The sequence below is a fragment of the Pseudophryne corroboree genome, chromosome 1, assembly GCF_028390025.1.
Source record: "Pseudophryne corroboree isolate aPseCor3 chromosome 1, aPseCor3.hap2, whole genome shotgun sequence".
Taxonomy (NCBI): Eukaryota; Metazoa; Chordata; class Amphibia; order Anura; family Myobatrachidae; genus Pseudophryne; species Pseudophryne corroboree.
In genome coordinates this window covers 573,980,843-573,995,888 of record NC_086444.1, presented here as the reverse complement: position 1 = coordinate 573,995,888, position 15,046 = coordinate 573,980,843, and the positions used below count along the sequence as shown (strand labels likewise).

The following is a 15,046-nucleotide window of genomic DNA, read 5'->3' as shown; positions in this document are numbered from 1 at the left end:
TCTCCTGGAGTGTTCTTGCTTTGTCGTCTGGGAGGAACACTTTCTGGGCCACAGTATCCAGCAACATTCGAAGGATGGAGCCGCTGAGTTGGCTCTAGGTGGGACTTCTGTAACTTGAGGATCCACCCATGGCGTGACAGAAGTTGGATAGTGCAGTTTATATGGAGCAATAAAGGCTCCCTGGATCTCGCTTTTATCAAGAGATTGTCCAGATAAAGAACAATATTGACCCCTTAGACCCGGAGTTGGAACATCATCTTCGCCATCACCTTCGTGAACACACTCAGAGCCGTGGACAGGCCAAAGGTTAGCGTCTGGAACTGGTAGTGATCGTTCAGTAGGGCAAACCTCAGGTAAGCTTGGTGAGGTGGCCAAATCAGGATATGGAGATAGGCGTCCTTTATATCCAGGGAGACCATGAACTCCCGTTCTTCAAGGCCTGCAATCACTGCTTGCAAGGATTCCATCTTGAACTTGAAAACATTTAGGAAAGGGTTCAAGGATTTTAGATTCAAAATGGGCTTTACCAAACCAGTCTTTGTGATTTACCTGCTGCTGTGTAGATAGACTTCAGTGTAATCTCTATTTTTCTATCCCCAGGGTCCTTTATGGTAAAGGAGCCCAGAGCTGGCAGTACCGCCTTTTTAGATAGGCAAGAGACTGATGCGTCAACAGCCGGGGGTTCTACCCAGATTTTCCTGCCTTCAGAAGCAAATGGGAAAGTGTGCAAAAGTCTTGACACTCTGTATTTTTTATCTGGATTTTTTCAGGCTAACTTAAACAGGTCATCTAACTCTGCAGAATCAGGGAAAGTGACATGGAGTTTGTTTGTGTTAAGAAAAACGACTGCTGTGACGCAGCGTCCTCTAGATGGAGTTTTAACATGTCCCGTATAGCTAGAATGAGGGGTTCAATACCTTGTGTAGAAGGGTAACACCCAGTAATAAAATACTCCCCCTCCTCCTGTGTTTCCTCATCAGCGGCTGAGAGTAAAGCAGGTAACCCACGCTTTTGTGGTCCTGATCTAGAGAGGGGGGCTGTGGAGCATCTGCCCTTGCAGCTAGGTTTGCAACAGGCTACTGCAGTTGTTGAGTTTTCTGAGTATAAGCAGTGAACTGAGATGACATATCTGACACCATGGATTTTATGGCACCTAGCCAGGAAGACTCTTGACCCTCCCCCCAGCCCCCTCACTGAGTTGTGAGGATTGTCTGCATTGTTCACATGATATGGAACCAGATGTAAAGGGAGAGAATCTGGTGTGACATACACTGCATAATTGGTGTTTTACCATGTTTACAGTAAACAACACTTATATACACATACAAGTAATACAATAGCAAGCCTGCCTTAATGTATGTGAGAGGGAGACAGAGAGAAGGGAATTAGCAGACCCAAGCTAAACAGCCCCAGTGAGGCTGCAAGCTGATATATCTCGGTGTAACACCAGAGTATTTGAATTTTTTAGGACACAGATTGTGTTCAAAAGCAGCTCTCCCCCTTTGCTACCCCCCTGTACCAGTTTCCAGCGGTATCCCGAGTGTCTGGAGGAGCTGTGTGTGCCTGCTGCTGCAGCTGTAAGCAGGGGAAGGCTCCAAAACGCTGCTGGTCCCGTTCTGAGGAAGCTCCGCCCCATGTAATGGCGCCGGAGCTTCAGTTATATTTATACTGGCAAAATCTCCTTAGAAATGTAAAACATCACAGCAAGTGCTAGTTTTCACCATCGCTGCCAGTGTATACAGGGGGCTATAGTGGGTCCCCCCCAGGAGGGTCCCGTATGCCTCCCCTGCATTTTTAGCGCACCAAGAACCGGTGGACCCCCTAGCGGGGCGCCCGGTTTGTACTCACCACTGCCGTCACCTTCAGGCTACCGCTAGGGGTGTGCGATGTGCTGCAATTGTGACCGCTAAGGCGCAGTGCCCCGCTGTACAACAATCTCTCAGGATGGTGGTCCTGCAGCAGGGAAGCGGCTCTGACACCTTACAGAGGCCGGTGACCGCAAACCCCCCCCCCCCCCCAACTCCCACGGTGCAGGTATGCTGTTGCCTGAAAATAATACAGTTTGAAAAGAAACTGAAGAAACTCCCTGGAGCTCCAGAGTGTGAATCCTCTCCTGAGGGCACTTTTTTCTAAACTGCCCGTGAGAAGGGGCTTAGAGGGGAAGAGCCAGCACACCCAGTTGAAGAAATTTAAAGTGACCCGGCTCCTTTGGACACCGTCTATACCCCATCGTACTAAGCTGTCCCCAATATCCCCTATGGATGCTAGAGAAAGAGACACCTACGTGTATGTAACATATCAGCAGGCAGCGGGATTTTGGTACTTACCGGCAAATCCATTTCTCCGATTCCACAGGGGACACTGGAAGGTCTTCACTGTGGGGGTATAGATGGTGGCTAAGTGGAGCCGGCACTTTAAATTCTTTAGAACTGTGACTGGCTCCTCCCCTCTATGCCCCCCCCCCTACAGACCAGTTTGAAAACTGAGCCCGAGAGGAGAGGGCTCAAAGCACTCGACAGAGGAGGAGGTTATAGTAAAAAATTGCAAAGAAACAGTAAAAACATTAACAAACTGTTAATGTCACCAGTCAACCCAACAGGTAAGCAACAATATACGAACGTAAAACGGTAGAACCTGAGAAAAGGAAAGTAACAAAGAGACACCCAGCACTGGGAGGGCGTCCAGTGTCCCCTGTGGAATCGGAGAAATGGATTTACCGGTAAGTACCAAAATTCCGTTTTCTCCTTCATCCACTAGGGTCTTCATGGTGTTGACGTCCCAGAGCTCCCATTTCGGGCGGGACAGTGCTGAGAGTTCTGCAGTACTGCTCGGCCAAACTGAGAAGCCGAAGCAGCTAAAGTAACACATTTGTAAAATTTGACAAAGGTATATTTCCCCAACAAAGTTGCCGCTCTACACAACTGTGTCAAAGAAACTCCCCCAGCAGCCGCCCAAGAAGAACCCACCGACCGCGTGGAATGAGCTGACACCGAACTCGGCAGCGGAAGAGAGGCTGCTAGATAAGCCTGTCTGATGGTAAATTTGATCCATCTAGCCAAAGTCTGTTTTGAGGCTGGCCATCCCGGTTTTGCAGCATCATAAAGAACACACAGAGTATCCGTCTTGTGTAAAACTGCTGTTCTCTCTACATAAATACGCAAGGCCCTAACAACATCCAGTGACTTCGAAGAAGGAGAATCACCGGGACCACAATAGGCTGGTTAATGTGAAATGCAGAAACTACCTTAGGTAAGAAAGACGATGTGTGCAGAGTTCCGCTCTATCTTCATGAAATATGAGATATGGCGGACGACAGGAAAGAGCTAACAATTTGGAACCACCTTCCACGTAAGAAACTTAAGCTCCACCGATTCCAGAGGTTCAAATAAAGAAGATTGCAAAAAGGAAAGTACTGTGGGGGTCATTCCGAGTTGCTCGCTAGCTGGCGTTGTTTGCTGCATAGCGATCAGTGAGAAAAACGTCTAATCTGCGTATGCATATGCTCCGCAATGCGCACGCGCATCATACGGGTACAAAGTCCATTGTGGTTTTGCACTGGTTTTAGCGATGATTCCAATTGCACAGACGGCCGCAAGGTGATTGACATGAAGTGGGCGTTTCTGGGTGTCAACTGACCATTTTCAGGCAGTGCTTAGAAAAACGCAGGCGTGGCAGGAAATACGCAGGCCTGGCTGGGCGTTCGCTGGGCAGGTGTGTGACGTCAAAAGCCGTCCCTCCGTCGTTAGAATCAATGCACACGAAGAGTAACTACAGGGCTGGTCTTGTTTTGCACAAAAAGATTTTGCAGGCGCTCTGCTGCACAGGCGTTCGCACTTCTGCAAAGCGAAAATACACTCCTCGGTGGGTGGCGCCAATGCGTTTGCACGGCTGCTAAAAACTGCTAGCGAGCGATCAACTCGGAATGACCCCCTGTATCCAGATACCAAGGAGCTATAGGAGGAATAAACAGTGGCTTAAGCCGGATAACTCCCTAAATGAAAGTCTGTATTTCCGGTAGTAACGCCAACTTCTTCTGGAAAAAAAATCAAAAGGGCCAAGACCTGAACCTTTAGAGATCCAACACTTAAACCGGCCGAAAAACCAGCCTGGAGAAAAAGGAGAAACTATGCCAATCGAAAGGAAGTAGCAGAACACCAACGCTGCTCACACCATGAAATATATGCCTTCCATATACTGTAATAGTGCCTAGAAGTGACCTCCTTTCTAGCACCCATCATGGTAGGAATGACTAACGAAGGAATACCCTTGAGCTTTAGGATCTCCCTCTCAACAGCCAAGCCATCAAACGTAGCCACTCTAAGCCTGGATAAATGAAAGGTCCCTGCATTAGCAAATCCGGCCGCAGAGGTAGAGGCCACGGGTCGTCTACGAGTAATCGATGTAGGTCGCTGTACCACATTCTGCGAGGCCAGTCGGCAGCCACCAGCAGAACCGTGACCCTCTCCCGCTTGATCCTCTTGAGTAGACGAGGTTACAGGAGGAACGGAGGAAAAAGATACACAAAGCGGGACCTCCAGGGAATCTTTAGCGAATCCAGCGCCTCCGCAAAGGGATCTCTGGTGCTGGAACAGTATCGCTGAAGTTAGTAGTTCCATCTGGACACCATAAGATCTATTTGTGGGAGTCCCCAACGATCTACCAGTTGTTGAAACACTTGAGGATGCAATTCCCATTTGCCTGGATGCATATCCTGACGACTTAAGTAATCGGCCTCCCAGTTCTCCACCTCCGGTATGAACACTGCCAATATGGCTATTGCATGTCTCTCTGCCTTGGTGGCTTCCCTCATAGCAGCTCTGCTGCGGGTTCCTCCTTGCCGATTTATGTATGCCACAGCCATGGCGTTGTCCGACTGTACACAAATTGCACGTCCTTGCAGAAGATGAAACACTAACGTGAGCGCATTGTAAACTGCCTGAAGTTCCAGGATATTGATAGGTAGAGTCTGTTCCTGAGGAGTCCAAAGGCCCTGGAATTGACAATCCAGAGTCACCGCTCCCCAGCCGTGGAGACCGGCATCTATCATGAGAAGTACCCAATCTGGGATGACAAAGCTCCTGCCTTTGGACAAATTTGTTGCATTCAGCCACCAAAGCAAGGACAGACGTGTCCTGGGTAGAAGCTGAACCATTTGATGCATGAAAAGATGCGAACCCGACCATTGGGACAGGAGATCTAGTTGGAAAGGCCTGGGGTGAAACCTGCCGTACTGAACTGCCTCGAAAGCAGCTACCATCTTTCCCAGAAGTCGAATGCAAAGATGAACTGACACTCTGCGATGTTGCAATACCAGACGAACCGACTTCTGAATAGAATGTATCTTGTCCTGAAGGAGAAATATCCTCTGAAGCAGTGTGTCCATGATCATGCCCAGGAACTGAAGACGTTGCGTCGGTCTGGAGGTTTATGATCCAACCGTGCACAGTTAGAAAATCTTGGGTGATTTTCAAATCGCTCACCAACTTCTCTTCCGAGTGAGTCTTTAGAAGCAAGTCGTCCAAGTATGGAACAATATTCACTCCTTGACAGTGTAAGTGCGCCATCATTACTGCCATGACCTTTGTAAAAACTCGAGGTGCTGAAGAAAGACCGAAAGGTAAGGCTTGGAATTGTAAATGCAAATTCTTCGCTGCAAACCTGAGAAAACTCTGAAGTGGAGGCCAAATTGGAATATGAAGATAAGCATCCTTGATATCGATGGACATCATAAAGTTCCCCGCCTCTAGACCTGCTATAACAGAGCGAAGGGACTCCATCCCGAATTTGAAAACCCTTAAAAAGGGATTGAGACTCTTCAAATTCAGAATGGGTCTCACCGAGCCGTTCGGCTTCGGAACCACAAATGGATGAATGGAATTCCATGAATGGAATAAAAACCCTGTGTTTGTTGGTGGAGAGGAACTGGAACAATGACTCCCATATCCAGAAGTCTTTGGACTGCCTGAAGAAGGGAATCCCGATGTTCTCGCAAAACTGGCAAACCTGTGGTAAAAAATCTTGGAGGAGGTTTTAACTGAAAATCGAGTTTGTAACCCTGGAAAATTATGTCTCATACCAGGCGTCTGAGCAGGTCACTGACCAAACTTGTCCGAACTCCAGCAGACGTGCTCCTACCCTGGGATCCCCCAGGAGGGAGGGTAGCACGTCATGCGGAGGGCATAGGGTTGTGCTGCAAAGTGGCTGGGGTTGCAGCACGACCTCTGCCTCTGTTACCTCTGAACGAGGTGTATCCACCTTTGCCACGTCCTCTAAATTTGGATGGAACTCGAAAGGACCAGAAGGACGGTCCTGAAAAAGTTTTCCTAGGAGCTGGAGCTGCCGAAGGAATATACATCAACTTACCTCCTGTGGCTTTGGAAATCACAGTATCCAATTCTCGACCGAAGAGAAACTCACCATTAAATGGAATAGCTTACACAGCTTTCTTAGATTCCGCATCTGCCTGCCATTGCCTAAGCCATAGTGCACGGCAAGCTGAAATCGACAAAGCAGAAATTCTGGATCGTCCTTGGTCGCCTCACCCAAATATACAGCAGATTCTCTGATATGTTCAGCCAAAGTAACCAATTGTTCAGAGGATAGACCAGATTGAAGACCTGCTACTAATTGTTCTGCTCAGGCCTCTATTGCCTTGTTAACCCAAAGACCTACCAGTGTAGGATGAAGAAGTACACCTGCTGCGAATAAATAGACTTTAAAGTATTTTCCAATCTGCGATCTGCCTGCTCCTTTATGGAGGTAGCACTAGCTACCGGCAGAATGGTCTTCTTTGACAATCTACTGTAGATAAGGAGGGATCCACCAAAGGAGGGTTCTCCCACTTAGATCTATTTTCCTCCGGAAAAGGGTAAGAAAGTAACAGCCGGCATTTAATCTAAAACTTCTTGTCCGCATGCTTCCATGCTAGAGCAAAATTATTGTCAATCTCAGCAGAAATGGGAAAGGAAACAGCATCCCTTCATTTTTAAGGAAAAAGTAAGGTTGCGGCTGAGTCTTATCTGACTCTGTAGAACCTGACACACTGCTAAAATAAGAGCGTCTAAACCCTCAGATTCAAATTCCATTTCTTCCTGAACTAACTCAGTTTCTGAATCTAGTTCCGCTTCCCCCTCCTCATGGGGAGGCAAATCTTCAGCGTCTGACTCATCAAACTGCAACACAGCAGGTAAAAGTCTCTTTTTTGAGACCGATTGTGAAGTACCAGTAGTAGGAGACCTTGATGCCCCCATGGTTCTCCTTAGACCCTCAACTGACCTGGCCAGATTAAGAGCCCAATCTGACTCAGGTAACGGAGCCTGGGACCTAGTCACTACTCTATCTTTACGAGAAGCCGCCAGTTCTGCAGACAAATCGGACATAACTACTGTCAGTTGAGATAGCCAAGAGGGAGAGGGGTCCTCTACAGTGGTCGAACTCTCCCCTAGTTGATGCACAGTTATCACAATATAAAGAACCTTCAGTATGTTGGGTAAACTCTGCTGAACATTTCCTGCAGGCATAAAGCTTTTGTGAAGCCTTAGACCGACTGGGGTCTGGGACTCCAGGCCGACAACAAAATGGTCGACACACCTTAGGTCGACATGGACAAAAGTTCGACATGGACAAACGGTCGACAGGAACAATGTCGACATGGAAAAAGGTCGACATTAGATTTTTATTTATTTTTTGTGTCGTTTTCTTCGTAGAGTAATCGGGAACCCCAATTAGTGCACCTCTTCGCTCGCCATGCTTCGGGCATGGTGCCTTCGCTTCGCTCGGCACAGATTACCGTTCCAATCGTAGTCCACGTGGATCGTTAAGTATGAAAAGGTTCCAAAAAAGAAAAAAAATGTGAAAAACTCATGTCGACCTTTTTCCATGTCGACCTAAGGTGTGTCAACCAATTGGCGTCGACCTAAGGTGTGTCGACCTTTTTGTTGTCGACCTGGAGTCCGGATACTGACTGATTACCCCTGCTGGTCATACTTAAATGTCAGTCACAGACACAGTGTAAGGAAAAGAAGAGGAAGGAAGGGAGAGCACAGGTGAAGGAACCAGTCACAGATGCCTATACAATAAAAAAATCGTAAGCTAGTAGGCAGTTTCACGATATATATATATATATATATACATACACACACATATACACATAACTATGGCTCAATTCACTGCACTCTCCACACCCCCAACAAACACACTACCAGTTCCGTTGCTGGTCAGGTAACTGCAGCCTCTGGTGAAGTGAACCCTGCTGCAGTAGGTGCTGTGAGTACTGATGCAGAGACTGCGGAGACCGCGCTCACCCGCCGGTAGAAGGAGCCGTCCAGGAGTGTAGCTCCGCCTCCCACTACTGGCGACCTTCTTATGCCCGGAGCGTTCTACTATTTGCGCTATCATGGAGACTGAAGCTGCTCGGAGCTTCGCTCCGACCCCCGCCAAAGCACACCAACCGCGAAGTAAGCCGCTCGGAGTGTAGCTCCGCCCCCCACCATGGCATCCAAAAATGCTTTTAAAACTAGCCCCCGGCAAGGTACAGAAGTACCGCTGCTGCTAGTGCTGGAGGAAAGTGCCCTGGTAGTCTTATAAACCGGGGAGCCCCGGCGCATACTCACTCCTGCCTTGCTATCCGGCCAGGACACAGGCTGTGGGCACCATTATGGAATTATCCCTGGGACTGATGTCCCTATAGCCAGAAGCTGAGGCTACAGTTTCATTAAAAAAAAAAAAAACAGTGTCAAAGTCCCACCGGAAGCTCCCACGATGCAGACAGGCAGGGGCAGTAGGATGCCTGTCTGTCCTCCGTTCTGAAAAGAAAGCCCAGAGAGAGGACCGGCTCCCTCGGGCACATTTTTCAAACTGGTCAGTGGGGGCATAGGTGGGAGGAGCCGGTCACAGTTCTAAAGAATTTAAAGTGCCAGCTCTACTTAGCCACCATCTATACCCTCACCGTGAAGACCTTCCAGTGTCCCCTAGTGGATGAAGGAGAAAAAATAAATAGGCCAATACTCCTATCACCGTGTATAAAAACAGAAGGGAAAACCTGCAAGACAGAGCCCCTAAAACCAATACCCTCTGGAGCAAGGTACAGGCCAAAAGGCAAGTCCCAGCAGTAATCAAAAATATCTGGTACCCTAAACAAAACTGACAAATAAAATAAATATCTCCCACTTGAGTTAATCACTTCACATTGTGGGGAAGAAAAGACTTCTAACATTGACGTCCATCTATCTCCATCTGTGCGTAATCTACTAAATAAGTCTTGCTTCAGGTGCAGGGTGTACATGTTGGGAAAATTAGCCTCCTAGACTTTCACCTAAAGGAGTCTATTCATGAAGCAGTGAAAAGAGTGGAGAAAATGACCAGTGGAGAAGTAGCCCATGGCAACCAATCAGCTTCGAAGGAAGCTTTTACAAGTACATTCTATAAAATGTAAGGGAGATGCTGATTGGTTGCCATGGGCAACTTCTCCACTGGTCTGTTTCTCCACTCTTTTCACTGCTTCATGAATAGACCCCCATAGTATGAACATTGCCAATATTACAGTGCTGCCCTCTGCTGATCCTGGTAGGCCTATACTTTACAAGACAGCTCTTATGCCTCCTTGCTGATTAACGGATTAACGGATGCCAGTGTGGTAGCAATGAACATCTGTAGGCTTTTTCTCATAAGAAATGTTGCCCCTGAACAAAAACACCACCGTGTCTTCTAGGACATGGGATGAGAAGTTTGGCCTCTTTGACCCTCACCCACCAGAAACCAAGAAATCCACATAGGTGAAAATGTAAGACTCCTCCCAGTTCAATCAGGAATGCCCCTAAATTAAACCAACTGGTCAATATCAAGATTTTCCTAGAACATCATAGTGAACAGGAAAATATCAGCACAGTTATAATACTATAGTGAGCTAAAAAGTGTGGTGACAAGATTCTTTAATTTGACTTCATGTGCGCACAGGAGTGAAGATTGTGGAGCAGCAGCCAGGTTTGTGCATCAGAGTGTCTGGGATACTGTAGGTAAGAGGTAGGAGTGTGTAATTTGCAGTGTGGTGAACCCCTGGTATTATTACATTTTTGTTATTACTGGGTGTTGTTTGTGTTTATATATAATAAAATGGTGCCTCTTTCACCCCCACTGAGGTACCATGATGGCCAGGGGCAACCTACCAACAGACCAGTAGCTGTAGGGCCAAAAAGATCTAAACATTACATGCAGATCACTACAAAGATCAGAACTTACTCAGTGTCTTCGAAGTACTGACAGAAAGCTGCTTTCTGCTGCTCATACACGGGCACTTTTGTGGCCATAAACACAACCTTCCCCTTTTGCCCTTTTGGAATGGATTTTAGATGGTGTTTACAAATGGACAATGCCACCAATGTCTTCCCTGATCCTGTTAAAACATTAAGAAAAATAGTCAACATTTACTAGTAGCATCAATGTATTTTCTTCCATAGGCATCATTTAATTATTAGAATGCACATCTCTACCTCTGCAACAAAGTAATCACCTCAGTTATATCAACCTGGACAGCAAGTGAAGGCTATTGGGGGGACCCACCAGATCAACCAATAAATGGCACCATAGGGAAAATATGGGGCTCATGCTGAGTTTGGTGTACACCTATTTGCAAATTTGTTCTACGCAATAAAAAGCAAGATTTGGTACTTGTGCCATCTTATATGAGAGAATCGCCAGCACTAGCTAGCTGCTTCTCATTGGCTGGTTGCAGATTCCCTACCAATGCTGATGGTTGCTTTCATTGGTGCTCATGCCTTTATAATATGATTTTGTCTACAGATTTTTTTCATGATTTGTTTGCTTTTTTAATTTATGCAACAAAGAAAAATTATACTATACCTGCTATATTATAGTTTTTGTTTATTTCAATCAAATCTAATATCAAATGCAATTTCTGCTATAAAAACAAAATGTCAAAAAAACATTTCTTGCACTTATGACCAGTTTGGTTGATATATATGATGTACTCCTAATATATATGCAACTGCGGCAGAACTGGATGCAACTTCAGATCCGTCCTAGTCAGTATATATACTGTATATTTGGTTATGTGCAACTTTTTAGAACTTTGTTTTTTTCAAAATGTGTCCAACTCCGCATGAGCCCCTATGTATTGTATCATCAAATTTCAATTTGGGTAATGTTCATTATAATAGGTGTTGGGTGAAGTTTAGGCTCTTTTAGTGTAAGGTCAGTCACTTACATGTTCTGCCCTCATCTGAGTCACAGGCAATGACAGGTCTGATATAATACTGCAAATCCTAATTGCCAAATTGCAATGTGCAGCAGTGAATGACACATACAAACAGAGGCAGTATTACATATGTCTGGGGTCTACTAGCCAGACTGGGAAAAACAACTGTTTCCTCTTCTGAAAAAGACATTCCAAAATATGCATTAGTCATAAGGACCTTAAAAATCTATCTCATTATCAGTGATAATATTTATTATTACAATGCATGAGTATTATATTCAATATCACGATAAGTCATTAGACTTGGCTATAAATTCTAATTCACAAAATCTGACCTGTTGGGGCACATATGATTGCATTCTTGCCGCTGTATGCAGGCTGGGCCAATTCTATCTGGTACTTTCTCAGCTCCATATTTCGAACTGATTTGGGGACAGAACCTAGCAAACAAAAAAATTGTATAAAAAGCAGAAATATAAAGAAGCTTAAAATACTAGCAGAGATTACGCTGAACAGTTATTAAAACAACACTTAACATACATTCCATACTTTGCTGTTTGTCACTAACACAGAAACGTAGGTACAATACTTCCTCATGGCATGTCTACACCAGCACTGAATGCTGCTTGTACATTTTAAATACTTAACTGTTTAAATGTAGACAATGAGATGGAATAAGAACAGAATGAAAATAGCATGTTGCCTACAGATAAAAATAAGTTGCAACATTTTCAGGAACAAATCATTTAAACTAGTAGCATTAGGGGTAATAAGCAATTTGATTTATTAGCCAGCTGGGGTGCATGTGTTCCATTAAAGGTGGTTATGCTAGTGCAATGATGTATTTTATGTGGATAGAAAAATAAATATATAATTTAATAGAGGGGGTGTTCAAAATGATACAAAAAACAGAGACTTAGTTTCCAAAATGCTGCTGCAAAAATCGGCACAGACAAAGGTCGAAAAGTACTGTAGCGTATACTGGAGCATTTACACTAATAACATGCTCCGCTCTGTCACAATCACAAGCTGTAATAACTTACTATTTATGTCTGTTTACTACATATACTGCAGTGACCAATTTATATTGTTTAAGTGTAGCGGCTCCTGTCATTTTTCAAACCCAGCCTGTGACATGGCAGTTAGGAGACGATAGGCTGGTACTTTATCTCCAGCCACTATCTCCATCCAAGGATTAGTAAATAGACCCCTTAGGGGTCTATTTACTAAGATATAGTGGATGGAGTTAAAGTAACAGCCAATCAGCTCCTAACTGTCATTTTTCAAACCCAGCCTGTGACATGGCAGTTAGGAGACGATAGGCTGGTACTTTATCTCCAGCCACTATCTCCATCCAAGGATTAGTAAATAAACCCCTTAGGGGTCTATTTACTCAGGGCTTAAAGTGGTCCTGGAGACGTGGTGGAACTCATAGAGGAGGACCATGGAGGCATCAGGACCTGAGGAAGGAGTAGGTGGCTGCAGCTCATCAGCAACTTTAGTGCCGCCTGTATCATCGATTGACGCAGATGATGGGGCAGGCATTTCTGTTGGAATTACTGTGCAGGGCAATGGAGATGGAACTAGTTCCCCCTACCATTACAGGTGGTGGAACTCAGTTCCACCTCGTTCCCCCCCACTTTAACCCCTGTATTTACTAAGATATAGTGGATGGAGTTAAAGTACCAGCCAATCAGCTCCTAACTGTCATTTTTCAAACCCAGCCTGTGACATGGAAGTTAGGAGCTGAGTGACTGGTACTTTATCTCTGTCTACTGAGTGGTTCACTTCTCCACTTTTATCAGTGCTTAGTACATCTCCCTTTTATTTCTGTACTGTGTATAACAGAACTTCATTAAAGCGTTGATTGGTCAGGTCGTGTTGAGTGGTGTAGCATGTAGAAATGTGTATGGGGAGGGGTTCAAGTAACAGGTAATTCTGCACACAAAGCCCAACTGTTGGGTAGGTATGATGTTCTAGATTTGTACTACTAAAAAGACATCATCAGGTACAAGAGTCTGATATGTTTGCCCTGAGTATTCTGTACACAATACTGTACATGCAGACTCCTTCGAAACACAACACCTAGAAGCTACTGCTGTCAGTATCATAATAGCGATAGTAATAAGATTTGAAATGCAAAACAGATGAATCTTTCAGCTATTCTATTTTACACTCTTAGAAGAGAAAGAGACATGGGAATTAATGTGATCTGAAAAGAATATGTACTGTGGAGGTCTGATTAAAATGAATACTGTATCAAGTAAGATTTTCACTTTGCAAATCCTTCATGAATTAAATTGAGATTTAATATTGGATTTAGAACTTGCATTAATGGTTATATTAATACTCACTGGTCATTGTAACACTTTTGGTTGCGTTTTCATAGTCCAACACTGCAGGAGCTAATATGCAGAAAGAGAAATACAAATAAGATTCTATTACACAACGCTTCATTGGAGGAGGGTATGGAAATCAAATATACATAACGGTAGTGAAAATTAAAATACAATACAGACCATTACAAATTCTTATTAAACATACAATAACGATATCTAAAGTGTTTATTAAAAAAAAAAAAAAAAAAAAAGACCTTTTATACCAAGAACAGCTTATATTACAACTGTACTTCCTATCAGCGTATTACATCAATACATCATATAACCACCACAATACACACTTTCACCAGTGTTTTTCACACCGGAAAGAGTGCAGCGTATAAATACAGCACATCTAACATTATGGATCATTTCTAGGCGCATGAGTGACGAGGGAAAAACCTCAAGGCCTAATAAACAGACAAAGGTAAATACATATGTTAAAATAAATCCAGAGAAAGAAAAAGAGAGCAACTGGGAGTACAACTAGGTCATCAAATGGGAGTACCGCCAGCTCAGCACTTGTGTATCACTTATTTCTCTGTTTTCATAGAATCTTTACAGTTATTTTACTTAAATAACTACATATAAACATAAAACTGCAAGAAACAGTCATTGATATTACATGCACCAAATTCACCTTGCCCTGTCACATAACGGATAAGCCAAAGACTAAAGATTTGTTTCGGTCCAAATGAAAATTGACACGAGACAGAGAAACACAGCTTTATTACGCTGCCAAATACAAATAAAGGTTCCCATTAGTCCATTGATTAGGCATACTGGTGTGGGGTCTTTTATCAGACCTCCAAGTCACTAACTCAGAGATTCTCAAACACGGTCCTCAACGCACCTCAATAGTCCAGGTTTTAAGTTTAGCCATGCTTGACCACAGGTGACTTAATTATTATCTCAGTCAAATTGATTTAACCATCTTTGCTGAGCCATGGATATACTTAGGGTGCCTTGAGGACTGCGTTTGGGTACCTCTGCACTAACTGCTAGATCAAAGTAATTGCTCTTTTAGACATTTATGTCATGTAAATTATAAATGAGCAAAGATGAGGAATGAAGGTGAACAATATCAGTGTGCATCAATTACCTGAGAGACATTTGTTTTCAGGCTCTGCCTCATCTGAGTACTGTATCATCTCAAAAACACTAGCTCCTTCTGTTTCTGTTTCTTCCACTGATTCATGTTTTTTTCTATAATCTAATAAATGAGATGTAAACAGACAGGGTAACTGCATAATTGTAATTACTTCTATTTTAAAATTAACATTTTGGCAAAAAATAAGAATTTACTTACCGATAATTCTATTTCTCGGAGTCCGTAGTGGATGCTGGGGTTCCTGAAAGGACCATGGGGAATAGCGGCTCCGCAGGAGACAGGGCACAAAAAGTAAAGCTTTCCGATCAGGTGGTGTGCACTGGCTCCTCCCCCTATGACCCTCCT

At 44.4% G+C, this 15,046-nt stretch overlaps 1 protein-coding gene across 2 annotated transcripts in view; it reads right to left on the bottom strand.

The window, feature by feature from the left end:
* The window catches only part of RIGI (RNA sensor RIG-I), a 289,257-nt gene that overhangs the window by 164,351 nt on the left and 109,860 nt on the right, over positions 1-15,046 (bottom strand). For both annotated transcript variants that reach the window (XM_063914195.1, XM_063914196.1), the window contains exons 6-9: positions 14,693-14,803; positions 13,567-13,617; positions 11,548-11,652; positions 10,237-10,390 (exon numbers count right to left, since the gene is read on the bottom strand). In XM_063914195.1, coding sequence (XP_063770265.1) covers positions 10,237-10,390; positions 11,548-11,652; positions 13,567-13,617; positions 14,693-14,803 — 421 coding nt within the window. The remainder of the gene's footprint in view (positions 1-10,236; positions 10,391-11,547; positions 11,653-13,566; positions 13,618-14,692; positions 14,804-15,046) is intronic.